The 18,782-nt window shown below is 42.7% G+C and overlaps 2 protein-coding genes across 7 annotated transcripts; one reads left to right on the top strand and one right to left on the bottom strand.

Annotated features, from left to right (window-relative positions):
* The first annotated feature begins 8 nt into the window (after positions 1-8).
* On the top strand, positions 9-8,606 carry cbx1b (chromobox homolog 1b (HP1 beta homolog Drosophila)). 6 transcript variants are annotated; one of them, XM_038991239.1, is made up of 6 exons: positions 9-422; positions 2,094-2,178; positions 3,314-3,761; positions 3,878-4,040; positions 4,130-4,224; positions 7,879-8,606. In XM_038991239.1, exons 2-6 carry the CDS (start codon positions 2,124-2,126, stop codon positions 8,015-8,017), a joined length of 900 nt encoding a protein of 299 aa, XP_038847167.1. In that variant the 5' UTR covers positions 9-422; positions 2,094-2,123; the 3' UTR covers positions 8,018-8,606. The 6 variants fall into 6 exon arrangements, with proteins under 6 accessions (XP_038847167.1, XP_038847168.1, XP_038847169.1 ...); XM_038991240.1 differs by having other exon boundaries at positions 15-422; positions 3,410-3,761; XM_038991241.1 differs by having other exon boundaries at positions 24-422; positions 3,530-3,761.
* Positions 8,607-8,785: 179 nt separating this feature from the next.
* nfe2l1b (nuclear factor, erythroid 2-like 1b) lies at positions 8,786-16,450 on the bottom strand. The gene is made up of 6 exons (XM_038991233.1): positions 16,251-16,450; positions 13,915-14,759; positions 13,025-13,246; positions 12,835-12,927; positions 12,527-12,685; positions 8,786-12,433 (listed from the first exon to the last, which is right to left on the bottom strand). The coding sequence occupies exons 2-6, from the start codon at positions 14,467-14,469 to the stop codon at positions 11,054-11,056; spliced, it is 2,409 nt and encodes an 802-aa protein (XP_038847161.1). The 5' UTR covers positions 14,470-14,759; positions 16,251-16,450; the 3' UTR covers positions 8,786-11,053.
* Between the last annotated feature and the right edge of the window lie 2,332 nt (positions 16,451-18,782).

Below are 18,782 nucleotides of genomic sequence, written 5' to 3'. Positions count from 1 at the left end.
TACAGCGCCGACACTTTTGACTTTATTATCTAAAATATTATGGACAGGAGGAAATCATACACATTTAGTAGAAAATGCTGTGTTAAAATCGAACATGTTCGAGCGGGAGCGGATAGATACCGCGCTGGTACACTCACTGAGCAGATCGACCGACTAGCTAATCTCTAAATCATCTGAGACACCTACATGAGATAACTTTGGTTACGTTGGGAAATCCACACAATGTAGAATCGATGCACGTGTACAAAGAATTTTTGAGATCGGAGACGAAGGGGGCGGACACGATATTTAGCTTACACAAGCTCATATTTGATTGATAATAAACTAAACACATTTATAAGAAATTATAACCCAGATTATTTTGCTAATCATAAATATTTGAAGACAGACACTGTTTTTCCTCTCGAATAATTCGTTTTGAGGTGAGTTGCATTCTATCCTTGCTAGTCTTCGCTACCTGCACATTTGTGTTGGGAAATAATGTAATTATAGCTAGCTACAGCGAGTATCTTGCCAACTACAGAAATATAAGAATGCATTTCTATATACATTGCGCTTTGTTAGATTAACTAGCTAGTTAACACATACAGAATGTGCATGCTAGCGATGCTTTTGTTTTCTATTGAAACCAATATGGAGGAAAGTGGCGTGTGTTGCTAGTACTCGAGAGCTCGCCTGAATCGGGGACGAACCGTGGCTCTGTAAATGACAGGGAGCAATAGTAGCTAGACCGCTAGCTCAGTTTTCAAACGATATTAAACCATTTTTTGGCTAACTGAGTATTTGCACTCTGGTCAAGCATGATGCCGTATCACCACAGAGTTTCTAAACGATTTTTGGTTCACCTCGTATTGTAGCCAGTGTTGCCAACTATTTTTCAGTTGGGGCGGTAGGTAGCCTAATGGTTAGAGCGTTGGGCCAGTAACCGAAAGGTTGCAGATCGAATCCCCGAGCTGACAAGGTAAAAATGTGTCGTTCTGCCACTGTTCCTAGGCCGTCATTGTAAATATGAATGTGTTCTTAATTAACTGACTTGCCTAGTTAAATAAAAAATAAAATAAATCAACTATTTTTCAGTAAGAATCTGTATTGGCTCCTTGCCTTGTCGCTAGAGGACATTTCCCGCGACAACGTCACAGCACCAATTTGCTTTGCTGTGGCACAGCTGATTTCCCCCGCGTTGCGTTTTTGTCCCCTTTCCCGCCGCACACCTCCCCCTTGTGATTCTCTGCCTGTGTGTGCGCGGCTACTGTGATTTCTGCTCCACAGACAACTTCTCCCACTCTCGTTTGCGGCATAATTGTTTGGGAAAATTCGCTAAAGCTATCAAAACTCCCCCAAGGCTATCTGAAAAGTAGCTGCATTTGTCGCTAGACTCTTTTACCAATAAAAGTCGCCGAAGGTATCGAAAAACTCATCAAATAGAGCGACTAAGTCGCTAAATAAGCCCCTAGAAGGGTTTTGACTAAATTGAATACATCTTTTGCCAGATTTGACTTTTCGTAATAGGGTAGGAGAACGTACGCAGCATGTTAGAATAATTAACGTAGCAGGTTAGGATAATTAAGTTAGGGTTAGTTAAAATAGCCAAAAAGCTGTATCCCTTCTAGTTTAGGACCCCCTAGTGAGCGTAGTTTTTCCTCATGTAGTAAAATGACAAACAACGTAAAGGGAATAATAGCGCCATCTTTAGGCCGGTTGGCCTACTCGTATTGTAAGTGGTTACTTGCCCTCCAGTTGTTGCACAGATTGAAGGATGTGTTTTTACTCCATCTCCTGCATGATGGCCCCAGTAATTTAGCTAGCTACCGCAACATCTGTGGTCAATTGAGCCCAACAAAAAAATTGTAGCTGCCTGAGGCCACCCTGTCTGTATTCTTGTGCTTTTCTCCAGCACTGTACTCATTTGCTATTAGAAATTTGCACACTGGTACTCTTGATGTACATCCATTTTCATTATCTACAAAAGGGCGTTGAGCCCTGTAAAAATGGTGTAGACATTCATGAATCGCTTTCTCTCCAATGCTATTTTTTAATCCTGTCTACCTTGTTGATTCCTGACCCCCATCGCCCCTACTCTTGACGTTGACCAGGAACCAACTGCTGGTCCCACGGTCTACCTGATGAGTATGAGCGAGTCTACAGAACCTTCTAATGATGCTCCCACTCTTACTGAAGGTCTTATAACATTTTTCAAATATACAAGCCATTTCTCTGTTTTTGTCTGTGTGGGGTAAAGGGAGTAGATGTTTTTGCAAAGTCAAGCTGCTATTTCTACTAACAAATCTTCTTCTGCAGCAGTGGGTAAACATAGGCGTTTATAATTTCTGTGTGGCACTCCGTGATGTTGTGAGTTTCCCATCTACCTCTGTGTTTCACTGAATTACAGTATATAGTTTCAAAAGGTGATGCTACCTCTCACAAGACGCCATAGAGCTTAGCATCTTTAGGCTTTAAAGGGGCAATCTGCAGTTGCTACATACATTTTTGGACTTATAAATTAATGCTATACAGTCATGACAGAAGTTATTGGCACCCTTGTTAAGCATGAGCAAAAAAGACTATCAAATAAATAATACAAATACTGAGCTACATTGTATGCAACAAAAAAAGGGAACATTTTATACTAGTACAATTGTTCAGAAATTGATTGAACAAGTAATAAAAAAATGGGTTATTTTCTGGCGTGTGCCTGGCCAAAGAGCTCTATTTTCAAAAGGCTCAGTGCCGTTATCCTCGCAATGGGAGGATGCCGGACTATTGAAAATGGGTGGCAATAACTTTGACGTATCTTTTTAGATTTGTTTTATTACTTGTCAAACAAAATATCCTCTGAGCAATTGTATTAGTATAAAAAATTGATATTTATTTTATAGTCTTTTTTGCACATCTTTATCAAGGGTGTCAATAATTTAGGTCATGATCCTACTGTATACCCATTGGTTCTTAAAGAAAATAACTTATAAATGCCTCATTAACTTAAACTGTCTTACCACCTCAGAACCCAAAATATAAGCTTGTTTTACTCCAATGTTTGTAAACATTGTAAATGTTATTGAACACTGTCTAGCATCAACATGCTTAAAACTATACTTTTCATATCTTGGGTGGTCAGTCCTTGTAGTATATGAATTTGAGTGGTTACATTTCTCCAGGCCCATCCCTTAGCTTTTTTACCAAAACAGAGGCGGGGAATTCGCTTTGTTATAGTTTCAACTGCGGATTACCCCATTAGTGAAAAGTTCAGTATAAGTGTCACCTCAACAGAGTGGCCGTTTTCTGGAGCCGTGATTTGCTGCTCCTGCACCCACAGCCCACATTACCCCTGCATCTGCAGACAACATTTCCCCTGCACCTGCAGACAACATTTCCCCTGCACCTGCAGACAACAATCCCCCTGCACCTGCAGACATCAATCCCCCTGCACCTGCAGACATCAATCCCCCTGCACCTGCAGACATCAATCCCCCTGCACCTGCAGACATCAATCCCCCTGCACCTGCAGACATCAATCCCTCTGCACCTGCAGACATCAATCCCCCTGCAGCTGCAGACATCATTCCCCCTGCACCCACAGCCCCCACCCAGTCTCAGGTGACGATGACAACGCCGGCTGAGAAGACACAGGAGAAGAAGGCAGAGGATGTGGTGCCCGTGGAGGAAGAGGAGGAGGAAGAAGAATATGTGGTGGAGAAGGTCTTGAATCGAAGAGTAGTGAAAGGAAGAGTGGAGTACCTTCTCAAGTGGAAAGGCTTTTCGGAGTGAGTTTCCACAATATCCCTAGTGTGTGGATTGCTTGTATTGACCAATCAAAACACCACTTTCCCTCCAATGCTGTTTTCGGGCTTAATTAACACCTGCCTGTATGTTTATTCAGTGACGACAACACATGGGAACCAGAGGATAATTTGGACTGCCCCGACCTGATTGCACAGTTTCTGCAGAAACAGAAATCGGCCCATGAGTCTGTGGGTAAGAGGAAGTCTGCAGAGACTAATGTGGAAGGAGAGGAAAGTCGACCCAAGAAGAGAAAAGATGACGTAAGTCCTAAAGACCGAAGCATGTACACAGATGCAATCATTTGTCTTTGCTCTGTCACATTGATTGACTGCGATTCACTGTGTTTTAGCCAGAGAAACTAAGGGGCTTCGCTCGAGGTTTGGATCCAGAAAGGATTATTGGTGCCACTGACTCCACTGGAGAACTCATGTTCCTCATGAAATGGTTTGTATAGCCTTTAATCGCCCTATTCACTTTAATTTATTTGAACCTTTATTTATAATGCTTACTAGACCTAATCATGGAGCAGTAGCATGTTAACTCACGTTGTGCATACTGTCTACCTGTCAATTCCAAAACAGCGTAGATCAGCATACATTTCGAGCTAGTCCATGCTGGTCTGATGCTGGTCAAACTGGTCTGACCAACATGGACTAGCTCAGGAATAGGCAACTAGATTAAGCCGCGGGACGATTTTTGTAGGAGGGCCGAACATAATAATTTGTAAACTGCAAATTGACCACAACTAAGCCCATAAAGAGATTGTTATTTTCAAATACAATCATTCATACCTTGATTACATTGAGACACAATTATCTATTTTTTTCTTTTCTCGTGGGAATACTTGGGAACAGATTTCTTAAATGAAACACATTTTTAGCCAAATTCCTGTTGATTTTAATAATTTCTGACTAAACTAAAAAAACTTTAACGCTTACCTTAACCATTTTACATTTCAACTTCAATGGGGTGACGTCCGTTGGACTTTCCAAGGATTCTGTATAGCAAGGACCTTTTTAGAATTTTAAAGCTCAGAAAAGTTCAAATTGGAATACAATGTCAGATATCTCGTTTATTTATACAACAGATTAATGTGATATCACTGCGTGCTTTATCTAACAGCAGAACCAAATGACCTGGATAGCAGTTGCGATTACATTAAAAGTCCATAATTGAGGTGATCAATGCTGTTCAAGATTCTCCACTGATTATTACAGTAATTGTGAAGATCTCCACAGAGCTGATATTACCTATGCATGCTATCTTGAACATTCACGCTTTATATGATTACATAAGAAGAAATGTACAGTGCATTTGGAAAGTATTAAGACCCTTGACTTTTTCCATATTTTGTTACATTACAGCTTTTTCTAAAATAGATTTTTTTTAAATTCCCTCATCAATCTACACACCATATCCCATAATGACGAGGCAAAAAAAGGGTTAGAAATTTAAAACATGGAAATATCACATTTGCATAAGTATTCAGACCCTTTACTCAATACTTTGTTGATGCACATTTGGCAGCGATTACAGCCTCGAGTCTTATTGGGTATGACGCTACAAGCTTGGCACACCTGTATTTGGGGAGTTTCTCCCATTCTCTGCAGGTTGGATGGGGAGCGTCGCTACACAGCTATTTTCAGGTCTCTCCAGAGATGTTCGATCGGATTCAAGTCCGGGCTCTGGCTGGGCCACTCAAGGACATTCAGAGACTTGTCCCGAAGCCACTCCTGCGTTGTCTTGGCTGTGTGCTTATGGTCGTTCTCCTGTTAGAAGGTGAACCTTCTCCCCAGTCTGAGGTCCTGAGTGCTCTGTACTTTACTCTGTTTATCTTTCCCTCGATCCTGACTAGTCTCCCAGTCCCTGCCGCTGAAAAACATCCCACAGCATGATGCTGCCACCACCATGCTTCACCGTAGGGATGGTGCCAGGTTTCCTTCAGACGTGACGTTTGCCATTCCGGCCAAAGAGTTCAATCTTGGTTTCATCAGACCAGAGAATCTTGTTTCTCATGGTCTGAGAGACCTTTAGGTGACTTTTGGCAAACTCCAAGTGGGCTGTCATGTGCCTTTTACTGAGGAGTGGCTTCCGTCTGGCCACTCTACCATAAATGTCTGATTGGTGGAGTGCTGCAGAGATGGTTGTCCTTCTGTGGTAGGCCTGATCAACAGTGGTAGGCCTGATCACAGACAACGACGAGACAGCCTATAGGGAGGAGGTCAGAGACCTGGCCGTGTGGTGCCAGAATAACAACCTATCCCTCAACGTAGCCAAGACTAAGGAGATGATTGTGGACTACAGGAAAAGGAGGACCGAGCACACCCCCATTCTCATCGACGGGGCTGTAGTGGAGCAGGTTGAGAGTTTCAAGTTCCTCGGTGTCCATATTAATAACAAACTAGAATGGTCCAAACACACCAAGACAGTCGTGAAGAGGGCACGACAAAGCCTATTCCCCCTCAGGAAACTAAAAAGATTTGTCATGGTCCGGAGATCCTCAAAAAGTTCTACAGCTGCAACATCGAGAGCATCCTGACTGGTTGCATCACTGCCTGGTACGGCAATTGCTCGGCCTCTGACCGCAAGGCACTACAGAGGGTAGTGTGTGCGGCCCAGTACATCACTGGGGCTAAGCTGCCTGCCATCCAGGACCTCTACACCAGGCGGTGTCAGAGGAAGGCCCTACAGAGGAAGACACCAGCCACCCCAGTCATAGACTGTTCTCTCTACTACCGCATGGCAAGTGGTACCGGAGTGCCAAGTCTAGGACAAAAGGCTTCTCAACAGTTTTTACCCCCAAGCCATAAGACTCCTGAACAGGTAATGAAATGGCTACCCGGACTATTTGTATTGTGCCCCCCCCCCAAACCCTCTTTTTACGCTGCTGCTACTCTCTGTTTATCATATATGCATAGTCACTAACTATACATTCATGTACATACTACCTCAATTGGGCCGACCAACCAGTGCTCCCGCACATTGGCTAACCGGGCTATCTGCATTGTGTCCAGCCACCCACCTATCTACATGTACATACTACCTCAATCAGCCTGTCTAACCGGTGTCTGTATGTAGCCTCGCTACTTTTATAGCCTCGCTACTGTATATAGCCTGTCTTTTTACTGTTGTTTTATTTCTTTACTTACCTATTGTTCACCTAATGCCTTTTTTTTGCACTATTGGTTAGAGCCTGTAAGTAAGCATTTTACTGCACGTGACAAATAAACTTTGATTTGATCTCAAGGATGTTCAATTTTGAGTCTCATAGCAAAGGGTCTGAATACCTATGTGAAAAAGGTATTTCTGTTTATTTGTAAAAAAAAATGTTGTCAAATTACATTGAAACAACATTAGTTCAACCATCTGGTGCCCAGTGGGATGTCTTAAATAATTAAGCACTTTGATGCTGGTTTTGCTGGTCACCAGCATCAGTGTCCAAAACCCAATGAAGGCTGGTCACCAGCATATGCTGGTCTATGCTGTTTTTTTTCAGCAGGGTATGCATCAATGAAAACAACAATAATCAATTGCTTTCATCTCCCCATTCTCTGCATCCTGACCTACAGATGCAGTCAAATATATTTTACATTTTTAAATTGAACCTTTATTTAACAAGGCAAGTCAGTTAAGAACAAACTCTTATTTACAATGACGGCCTACCCTGGCCAAACCCGGACGACGCTGGGCCAATTGTGCGACGCCCTATGGGACTCCCAATCATGGCCGGATATGATATTGTTACCCTTGCACTTTTCAATGGAAATTTTTACCTGCAATTTACCACATGCAAACTAAATTAATGAGAATCATTGCCTCCAACCTAGTTGGAATAATTTAGTCCAGAACATTTGAAGTGAAATCTAAATTTAATTTTAAAAATGTCTTGGTCCTGTGCAGTTGTAAATCAAACAAATACGTGTAAACACACCTTTTTTTCCAACTTATTTTAGAACAAATTGAATCATGCAACAGTGCCAATATATTTGACTGCATCTGTATGCTTCATGGCGTCACTACAATCCCTGAACTAGCCTCAACCTTCCACTTAAGTACTCATCCAACTTGTGGTTCTTTCCACACGGCCTGTTCTTGTAGGAAAAACTCTGATGAAGCAGACCTGGTACCTGCTAAGGAGGCAAACGTGAAGTGTCCACAGGTGGTCATATCCTTCTACGAGGAGCGGCTTACGTGGCACTCTTACCCCACCGAGGAGAAGGAGGACGACAAGAACTAGCCGTTTGGTGTCAAGCTGGTTCTGAAGACTAGAGAGGTAGTGCAAGGGCATATGGGTTCTAGGCAGAGGGTCTGAAAAAACAAGATAGCATTTGGACTCTCTTTTTGGCTTAATATCACCCATCAGGTTAAACTCTTATCTGGATATGATCAGTCAATACAGGCTATGGGTTATCTTGAGGAAACACAACCCTGGAAGAAATATATAATGCAGTGTTAATTTTTAAAGATTCACTTCAGTGATGGTTTATTTGGATACTACAAGATAATTTTCACACGGCACACTTGATTAAGAGGTCCAGACCTTTTTGCTATGACATTACTGTAAAGGCAGGTGGAGATGTTATCATTCATAGTGTTGTAAACAGGAGAACAGTGCCATTTTGTCTTTTAACGTAAATGTTTTGTAGCGTTTAGTGCAAAACGATGTTAATCTGTGCTCATTTTGTGACGGTTTTATTCGTGTATTAAGGTGACTTGTTGAAAACCATATCTTTTTACTTTGCTCATTCGTCCATCTTATCATTCTAACATTTTCATAAACAGAACTTGCTTGTCTGTTTTTGGAGAATAAACAACTTTTTGTTACAGTTGTCTCAGTATCATTCTGACATAACTACAAGTTTGTGTAAATACTTGGATAGCTACATTTATAAAGGCTTGATGTATTCATCTTCACAAAACCTAACGGACATCCTATTCCCCCCCAAAGTATACTTTTATGGACACATTTCACCCTGTTATTAATAACACAAATGGTGCAGTCAGATGAAAATAAAAACACTTTATTAAATCAATAAAATAACAATCCCAGATTGCCAGCAAATATTTTAAAGTAAACCAAAGAAACTGCACAACCAAACCCAAAGCAGGGGTGAGAAGGCTGTGCAAAACACACAAACTACAGAAAGAATGACAAAACATGAAACATTTAAATATTTACAGAACAAACAAGACTAACAAATGCAGTGCGCTAAGAGTAGTAATAACTTAGTGGGTTTAGCATTGTGTTGCAATGCAGGTGAACGTTGCATGTCTGAATATGTCAAATGTTTTCTCAAGTGCAAGAACTAACAACTTATCAGCTGTCTCATTTCTTTTCATTTAAATTTTGAGACGCCCCAAATGTATTTCCTGCTAAAAGTATTAGTACTGCATGAAACATTTGATTAAAAGCAATGTAATTTACTTGGCTCCCCTCTCAGGTTAGTGATGACAAGAACAATGAAAGTTATGTGGATGAATAAGAACATAGGTCATTCTCATCATTGCAGCAACTTAGTTCTTGTCCCCCCTTTACTGTAGATCTGGGGCTCTCAAATGTACTCAAATTCTCTTTAAACAGCCATCTCTGCCACATTAAATGGAATACTAATTATCTTTTTTTGTTAGGGGTACATGCTAAAACACAATTTTGACCCTAATAAAACATAAGCTCAGATAATAGCACTTCTAACATAATGAAAACAGTCCAATAACCTTTGTTCGAAAAACCAACAAATGTATAAAATGTGCTTGTGAAACAAAGGCATTCGAAAACAAGGTGCTCACTTCACACATTCTTCTTGTCAGTTCGATTCAATTGATTGACTTTTCTAACCACACAAATGAATGACCCGTAAACTATTGCAGCTGACAACTAGGCTATTCATCAACTGAATCTTGTCCATTGCTTCAGGTCACTATCAAATAGAATGACAACATTCCCAAGTTACTCTTTCAAAGGCTACCACTCTGTAATTACTGGACAGACAAACTGCTTATCTCTGTCACCTTACAAGAAAACCAACCAACTTAATGTTAATGACAGTAAAGATGGGTGCATTTGATTAGTAATTAACAGGCGACACTTCCACAGGGCTGCAGTTCATGCAGTAGTTCCTGCAAAGATGGCCTATCACAAATCAGTATTGTGAGTTTCCCTGTCCTGCAACGTGGTTACAGGCACAACACACGGTGTGTGATGCAATAAGGGCAGGGAGTAGACCTAAGATGATATGAAGCAAGACCTCTAACCTATCTTATTCTGGAGAGTATGAGAAATTGTGGAAAACTAAAACAAAATGACCAGAAGAGCTCATCCTTAAACCTGCGGCAGAGGGATAGCCAGAGACACTGCACGATGCATACAGCCAAGCTTTAGAAGGGCAAATTACAGTGCTATGTATAGATATACAGAAGCTGGTACATTTGTTATGCAGTGTGTGCCTTCTTCCTCAGCGTCCCATCTCCTACACCCGTCATGCTCCACCATCATGGCTAGCCCAAGAATACTCTCCAAGCCTCTCTTTTTTTGTGTTCCAGTGTCCTAGTTCTATGTCAAAGAGACTCAAAGTCAATGACATTGGCCAATCAAAAACGGTGGTGTTTGTAATACAAACACATTTTGAATGAGTGCAGTGTCAAGACTACCTAGACATTTGCCCAGAAAACAAGTGAAGTGAACCATACAAATTTGGTTATTATCGGCGGTATAAGATAATGGTATCCCAGATGATGGACTTGCTTTTTATCTCAAGTTTCTCTTGGCTTTCCTCTTCTACTTACTCCAGAAACACTCCACCAATTACGTCAAGGCCCAAGCAAGAAATCTGGTTTAACAATCTGTTCGACGCTGACTAACAATGGGCTGGAATTTACACCCCATTTCATGTTGACTAAATGTTTGTTTTTCTTCAACTCCACTTCACTTGATACCAGTCCCTTCACTTCATAACATTATTTATCAACTTCCTCTTCACTGGGCTGGTGCCATAGGATCCAGAGAATCCTTTCAACCCCTTATTTTCCTTGTTTATTCCTTTTTCCCCACCTAAACAATAAATTCAGTACTCAAATGAACCGCTTCAAAGTCGTTTTCCAGAGAAAACAGGAACCAAAAAAGAAAAGGGAAAAAATACCTAATGCAGGAAGAGTAGTCAACAATGCTATGTTTCTCTTCACAAGAATCTTCTTAAAGAAAAAAAGACCTCTTGCGTCTGCAGAAATCGCTCTTAGTGATTTTAGCAAAATTAAAGAAAGGGCAGCAGCTTCCTCCTCACTTCTTTTTGTCCTTTTGTTTCTTGTCGGGCTTACGGGTCTGCTGATCTGTCATGTTGCGGGGCATGATCAGAACGCTGCCGTCGGCGCTATACTGGAGCGAGTACTCGCTGGGGGGGTAGGGCCGGCCTTCCTCATCCCGAAGCTGGGTGAACACTTCCTGGTAGAGGCTTTGCACTTTCTGCTTCATCTGACGGATGGAGCGAATAAACTCCATCTTCTCCTTCAGAAGTCGCGCCTTGTCACGACGCATGTCGTGCACCCCTTGCTCAAGGTTGATGATGGTATCCAGCTTGCGCTTCCGGCAGTTCTGGGCCGCCATCTTGTTCTTGCCACGTCTACGAATGTCGCGAACGAGGGCCAGTTGGGCCTCGCTCAGATGGTGCTTGGACAGAAGCTCGTTGAACTCCTCTACAGGCAGATTGATGATCTTCTCATTTGAGAAGGGGATCTTCATGGCCCGAGCCCGGCGCTCGTCGCGACTCGACTGTTTGTCCAGGAAGTCCTGTTGGGGCTGAAGCTTCGACTGCTTCTCGCGGCCCATTTTCTTGCCAGTGGGAATCGGTAGCTCTGGGTGTTCATCTAATGAGGAAGACAGTGGTAAATTGTAAGTGTGATTGTGGTTGATGTTGTCGAGCTGAGGGAGCCCATGGAACTGGGAAGGGTCTTGATAGCTCATGCGGCAGAGCTTGTTGAATTCGGGTTGGTAGCCCCCCACAGCACCTTCTGGTTCCACGGTGACTGACTCAGAGTCAGTGCTGTATCCCACAGCCCCTTCCTCTGAGAAGGTGGCAGAGGTGGAGGAGGAGGAGGCGGCAGAGGAGCAGGAGGTCTCAGAGCTGCTCGGGGAGACCGGGCTGTGACTGGAGTCCAGGGAGAGGCCTGAGTCTGAGTCGAGTTCATCTTCCAACTGAGAGGCCTGGGCCTGGTTGAAGCCCTCCTCCATCGCCAGGTCCAGCAGGCTGATCTCATCCAGCATTGACTCCTCCAGCAGACTGCTGAAGGGGTCAGGCAACACTGGGGTCGAAGTGATGTTGTTGGTGCTGTTTAGAGGCGGTGGGAGAAAGAGTCCAGTCAGGTTGGTGGCTCCAAATGTAGAGTTGACGCTGGAGGAGTTGGAGCTGGAGGACATTCTAAGCAAGGGAGGGCGTGGGGTGCTAGTGCCATCAATCTCTGGATTGAAAAGCGTGGGGAAATCCTGGCTGCAGCTAGGGAGGGAGGCCTGGTGAAGGCTGACATCTTGGTGGATAAGGGTGGAGGAACGAGTAAGTCCAAAGCTTTCAACCGAGCCTGACTCAGTTGTGCTGCCACTGGTATTGGCACTGTTGGAAGTAGTGCTGAGGAAGGAGTTCTCAGAGGTGTTGTTAACCTCCATTTCCTTCAAAGAGGAAAAACCTGGTTAGAGAACATCTAATAACAAAAAAATATATTTATTGGGAGAACCAGTTGTGATTAAAGCACAAGTACAAACCTGTAGTTCCATGATAGCCATGATGTCTTGCCACTGCTGCTCCAGGTCCAACTGGGGCACAGGCTGGGGCAACGGGGGAGGCAGTGGCAGCCCCTGAGATGTGGATGGAGCTTCTTCATTGGCCACTGCAAGCTCAGCAGTGACTACAGGGGCTACAAACTGATAACAGATGTTTACCTTAAAAATGATCTCACAAACATGTTGATAGACCATAAAGGCAATCTACCTTTTGTAATATCATGGTTTGTTTAAATTTATTTAAATTAAGACATTTCTGTCTCCTGAGACAGAAATGAGACAGTCTTTACCTCAGGAGATTCTTCTCCGAAAGGGAAGGTGGCCTCAAGCAGCCTCAGGCATTCCTGCAGAGACAGTGAAGTCTGAGAGCCAAGGCCTGTGAGCTGAGGGGGAGGGGCAGACAGCACAGAGGTCACTCCCTTAACTATCAACTGCAGTGGACACAGGATCATGAAAAACACAATCTGTGCCCTTAGCTACCTGCTCTGGTATGCTCTCCCCTGTCTCTCCATCCACAGGCTGAGCCTCTTGAAGGTTCACTCCGTTCCTCCAGCTCTCCTGTGCCTCTGTCCCTTCCTTCTTCTCCTCTGGGCTGGGTTTCTCCGCCTCGCTCTCCTTCTGGCGGCTGCTGTAGTTGAACACTTCCCGTCCTGCGCCAAGGTCGATATCCTGTCGCCACAGGATGTCAATCAAATCAATGTCCTGAAAAAGACATGTCAGATGAGAAAGATGTCAGGACTACAAAGAGCCCTCTTGATTGAGTTGTACACCATCTTGTCTTACACAACTTCATTCTAAATCAAAAGCACTTCAAGGAGAGAGAACTACTTGACTGTGGTGCAATAGTCAAAAGATGGCTTCAGCTGTGATACGGTTGGCTTTACATTTTGATATTTTCATCCTCAGATAGGTCAACACGTGGCGATATACATAAGATTTAAACTTCAGATCATGTAACTTGAAGCTAAGCCCACTGATTCAACCGTAGCCACTTAATTACCATAAAAGCATGTGATTCCACTCCAGTGGGAGACTCTGTTCATTCTAGAGCTTTAACAATGGCTTAGTGTTTGGCCCAAAACCACACTGCGTCTTGAGTGGTGGTCCTGTGACTATTAGGGGAAAAGATGATTCTAATGTAGGAAAAAGGACATTATAATAATGCAGATTACACAATGCCAGAAATAACTTCCATTTGATTACAATTGTGTTTTATCAAGGTTCAGACATACAATGGGTCTCTGATAGACAGCTAAATACAGTAAGCTCCTAGTAATATATCCCTGTACATTACAATAGACGTGCTATGCCTCAGCTTGCCCTAGTCTTGTGATACTGAGTAGAGGTGAGATCATTGCATGCTTTCTTACCTCTTTGGTGAGGTCAGCGTTGCCCTCCCTGTTGCCCTGCTCCTGGCTGTCCTCGGGGGCCACAGCTCCCAGGGTTCGGTCCTCTCCACTCAGATTGTAGGTGGACTCAGGCGCTCCGCCGCCCCCCCTCATGGCCGGGGCTTCGGAGTTGTTCACGTCCTCCAGGCCGGTCCCATTGTCCAGGGTGATGCTGGGGCTGGGCTGGCTGGCGGCGGACACCACAGTCTCAGGGTCGCGGTGCACCAGCCACGTGCTCAGTTCTGGACTGGGCACTGACAGGCGATCTAGCTGGCGCACCTGGTTCAGCAGCCGGCGGGTGGTAAAGAACTGGTCGAGGTCCACACTCTTGGGATGGATGCCATACCCGTCCAGCGTGTTGCGGAGGTTGTGGAACTGTGTCTGGGTGTAGGCCGAGCTGGGGCCTAGGATGATCTCTCGCAGTGGGGGCAGTTGATTGCTCAGGTAGGTGTCCAGGTCTACCCGCACCCCAATGAGACTCAGGAGGATGGTGAACTGAATCAGGCCCTCTGTGAAGTACTTTTTCAGGTAAAGCATTTCTTTACAAAGGAACAAAAAGTGAAAGTAAAAAAAATAAGTAAAAAATAAATAGAAACAACAGAAAACTTGAGTTCCACAATAGTTGATATTGAGATAAACTGATAAAGAATGAAAGTATGAAAATTGCAGATATGACAGAAGTGAAGAGCGACTTTTGGAGTTGGCCTATGATGTGAATAGAATGTAGAGGGTTTCTGTGGTCTTGTATGGGAGTCCAATATCAGTCAAAGGCTGAACTGTTTTCTAGGTCAGGTTTTGGTTTTCCCCATTAGTAAGTCCTCCCATATCTGCACAGAGAGAGAGAGAGAGAGAGAGATCAAGGACAAATTAAACCTCCTTCTCTTGGTGTTGATGCCTTTAAAATGTAATGACAAGATTAAAAAAAAAAAAAAATGAACTTGTTGAGTAAATAAGTTTAGGTCAACCTGAGCCTGTGTTCTACCATCAAATTTCACTTAGTCACAGAAAAAAAGATTACATTACATAATGTCAAAAGAATATGTCATAACAGCTGCAGAATGCATCAAACATTGTTCATGCCAAATTAAATGTGAGTATGGCCTTATATGTTGAAACAGGCTTGTCAACCACACATGATTTAAGATGACCAAATGCACTGATAAAACCAACATGAATAGCCAAATAAAATGCACACTGAACTCATAAGCATAAACCAATCATATGCACTGCCAGTGCAGAGGCAATAAATGAGATAACAAACAGTCTCACATTCCACATATTTCTATGGGAGAGAACAATTAGAACCCTACTTCTTAGCAGCAAACCATCACATCTCCACTTTCTATAGCAGTGGTTTTCAAATCTCCCCCTGGGAACCCCACACCTGATTCCAGATGTCAACTAATCATAAAACCCTTGACTAGGTGAATCAGGGGAGCTTGTTCATGACTACAACTAAATTGTGAACTGGGGTCCCAGCGGAAAGGTTTAATGGCCACTGTCTCTAGAGGACACACTGTACCTCAACCCCAATTTAAGATGAAGACCAATTAGACAAGCCAACCTGACAATGCAGAACAAGTTAAATGGATCACCCAGGCCAGTGAAGGAATAGATAGTTGTGAAGGTGAAAGAGGGAGGGTCTCTTGGTTCAGTAGCTACGCTTCCTGACACCCATCCCTAGCTGTCTCCCTCTCACCCATCCCTTGCAGTCTCCCTCTCATCCATTTTCTTTTCAAGATCTCCAGCTTACCGATGTATACAAAATAATATTAAATTAATACCAATGAAAACGATGCATCAGTTTATACATCAATAGTGTTTAAAAGTAGGCAACCTAACAAAATCATAGCTAGCATCCAACGGTATTTATCGTCCAGACTCCAGTGGGAAGTGTTGATAGCGCTCACTTCCGCTATCAAGCAACCTCCCTAGCAACAAGTGGCGCAGTGACAACAGACAGGCTGGTGAACCATTAACAAAACAAGGATACAAGCACAACATGGGATCCTCACAAATTTTTGCCAATGGGAAAAGATTGGGGCGGGATGTTGATGTGACAGCAACGGGGAAAGAGAAATTGCTAAAATGTAACGTTAGTTAGCTAGCTAACGTAACGGTTACAATGTATTTTAAACTATGTTTTGTATTGCCACTCAAATAAATGTAGACACAAGAAGCAGATAATTCATCTGCTAACTTTAAGTCGCTTGTCAAAAAACACAAGCACAATTAGCTACAAGCTAACGCAATCTAACGTTCTGTAGCTAGCTAACAAAGCTAGTTGGCTAGCTAGCTAAAACCTATTTTATACTTACGCGTGAAGATTTTATACATTTGCCTGTATGCCCACAAGTCGGCCAACTTCTATAACCATTATCTGAATCCAGAAGAGTTCTCTCATATGTGTTATAAGCATTACCCAAAGTCATTATCCACCCTTTCCCCCCATTGAATGGCCCACCATGACTTGCAATATTTCCAATTTTCTAGCTAGCAGCAGCGCGTCTGACGCCAAAACAAGGCTTCCCACAGAGCATGCGTAGAATATTCTAGGGCGCATGTTTTCATCACCGCAGTGAAAATCACCGAATTTAATCCCTGGCTTCACAAATCAATGATTAACTTTAGTTAGACTGAAAAAAAGTCAACTTCATGTCATATTATAGATTTAAAATAGAAATTGAATACAACAATCAGCCCTTTCTATACAATGAGTCGATTTTTGTGGGCTAAACGTCAAACTCGTTTGAGAAATAGGATAGGGCTAGGCCTATTAATGATATAATAATTCACACAGAAAGTGAACACCTGGTTTCACAATTATGCATAGGATATTATGCCTGTGTAACAGCATGTGTTTTATATCATGTTTATTTCTTTACATTTTTATTTTACTTTCTATTATTTTCATCCTCTTATTTTAATCCCCAAACTGCTGGATGATCCAGGAGATAAGAGATACAACTTCCAACATAACTTCTTAAGAATGCCTGATAAATTGCTCAGAAATATATAACTTTTGATTGAAACGTATAATTTTTGTAGTTAAGGGTTCACATGCACTTCAAGTCATAGGCTCATTTTTTAAAATGAACCTTTATTTAACTAGGCAAATTAGTTAAGAACAAATTCTTATTTACAATGACAGCCTAGGAACAGTGGGTTAACTGCCTTGTTCAGGGGCAGAACGACAAAGCTACCTGACACCGCTCATAGTCATATGGCTCATTCATTACACGTTATATCACAGCTTTTCCCACAGAGACCACGTCATAGGGACACATTCTTGTGTGAGCTTTTGTGTGTAGGCCTAAATACACACTTGTTCCTATAATCTGTGTTAATAATTCCATAGTATATCTGCATAGGGTAGGTTTACCCCTAGAAATAGAATTAAGGTTTTCCATTATCTGAATCAGAAGCACCATTTATTTGTCAAGTACATTTACACACAACTCAGAATTTTACTTGGTGATACCTGTATGTTGCTGCTAGTGGTAGACAACATTTAGAGACATAATACAGACAGCGGAATTTAAACAAAGTCTACATACTACTAGGTAGAGTGAGCATAGAGCTATAAGAGAATGAACAGTCATCATGGTTCTGTCAGTAACTCCTACGGTCCCCCGTGAGAATCGAACCAACAACCCTGGCGATGCAAGCGCCATGCTCTACCAACTGAGCCAGACGTGACCGCAGATGTCGTAATGCAATATAGATGACGTCTGTAACATGTTTGACTATGACTGTTTTTTTGTAAAATCTGCATTTTGTATTATTGTATCATTGTGGAGTGACACGTAAATACATGTTTCTAACTCTACTGTCTGTATGTCTTTACAGTGTCTGCCATGTATCCTGCTCTCGTGTCCAACTATCACTCTGAGTGCCCCATCCCAAGTTCTGCGATACACTTAGACTCAGAGTCTGAGGCAGTCAGTGCATAACATAACTTTGGTAGTATCAAGGCTCAGGAGAAGACCCAGATGCAGACAGTTTCGAAGTAACAAAAATTTATTACAGAAACAGGGGGCAGGCAAACGACAGGTCAAGGGCAGGCAGAGGTCAGTAGTCCAGAGCAGAGTCCGAAATGTACAGAATGGCAGGCAGGCAGAGGCCAGTAATCCAGGGTGGTGTGACAAGGTACAGAACGGCAGGCAGGCTCAGGGTCAGGACAGCAGAATGGTCAAAACCCGGGATAGCTAGAAAACAGGAACTAGAGCAAGACAGGAACATGGGAAAAACGCTGGCAGGCTAGACGAAACAAAATGAACTGGCAACAGACAAACAGAGAACACAGGTATAAGTACACTGGGGATAATGTGGAAGATGGCGACACCTGGAGGAGGGTGGAGACAAGCACAAAGACAGGTGAAACAGATCAGGGTGTGACAGGTAGGGGTTAACCCAACAGCGAGGTAGTGGAACAGGAAGAGCAGTCCAGGAGTGTCCAACTTGGTTGAATAACCTAATCTTCATCTCCACACCATCTCCAATTTATGAAGTGTATTGGGATAAATCATACTTTCATAGGTTTTGTTACTCAAAGAGACCGCCAGTTAATTTCCACAGAGACAAAATCGGTATTTGAGTAAAGGATAATGGATTTTTGTGAGTGATCATGATGGATGGATGCCACCAGATGGCAAGAGAGCACATTTAAGCAGGCAAAACATCCACTGTTTAATTAACCTTTTTTGACAATTTATTAAAAGTTTAATTAAGATTGGATTGATACATATCCAGGATGTGGACAAAAAGTTGTTGAAAAATATTATTTTTATCACAGTTATCAACTTCAATTTGGCTTGTAGACATTGCTCAAGTGCATCATGATGTGTCAT

Source organism: Salvelinus namaycush, chromosome 4 (assembly GCF_016432855.1).
Source record: "Salvelinus namaycush isolate Seneca chromosome 4, SaNama_1.0, whole genome shotgun sequence".
In the NCBI taxonomy this organism is placed as follows: Eukaryota; Metazoa; Chordata; class Actinopteri; order Salmoniformes; family Salmonidae; genus Salvelinus; species Salvelinus namaycush.
The sequence above is the reverse complement of the archived record's forward strand: the minus strand, read 5'-3'. Positions and strand labels throughout refer to the sequence as shown.

What these genes read in the sequence shown, in the direction of transcription:
- cbx1b (XM_038991239.1), top strand. Translation starts at nt 2,124, where the DNA reads ATGAGTATGAGCGAGTCTACAGAACCTTCTAATGATGCTCCCACTCTT. An exon ending in AAGTGGAAAGGCTTTTCGGA is followed by an intron (nt 3,762 to 3,877) that starts GTGAGTTTCCAC and finishes ATGTTTATTCAG; the next exon opens with TGACGACAACACATGGGAAC. An exon ending in CCAAGAAGAGAAAAGATGAC is followed by an intron (nt 4,041 to 4,129) that starts GTAAGTCCTAAA and finishes ACTGTGTTTTAG; the next exon opens with CCAGAGAAACTAAGGGGCTT.
- nfe2l1b (XM_038991233.1), bottom strand. Translation starts at nt 14,469, where the DNA reads ATGCTTTACCTGAAAAAGTACTTCACAGAGGGCCTGATTCAGTTCACC. An exon ending in TCGGAGAAGAATCTCCTGAG is followed by an intron (nt 12,686 to 12,834) that starts GTAAAGACTGTC and finishes ATCTGTTATCAG; the next exon opens with TTTGTAGCCCCTGTAGTCAC. An exon ending in TGGCTATCATGGAACTACAG is followed by an intron (nt 12,434 to 12,526) that starts GTTTGTACTTGT and finishes TCCTCTTTGAAG; the next exon opens with GAAATGGAGGTTAACAACAC.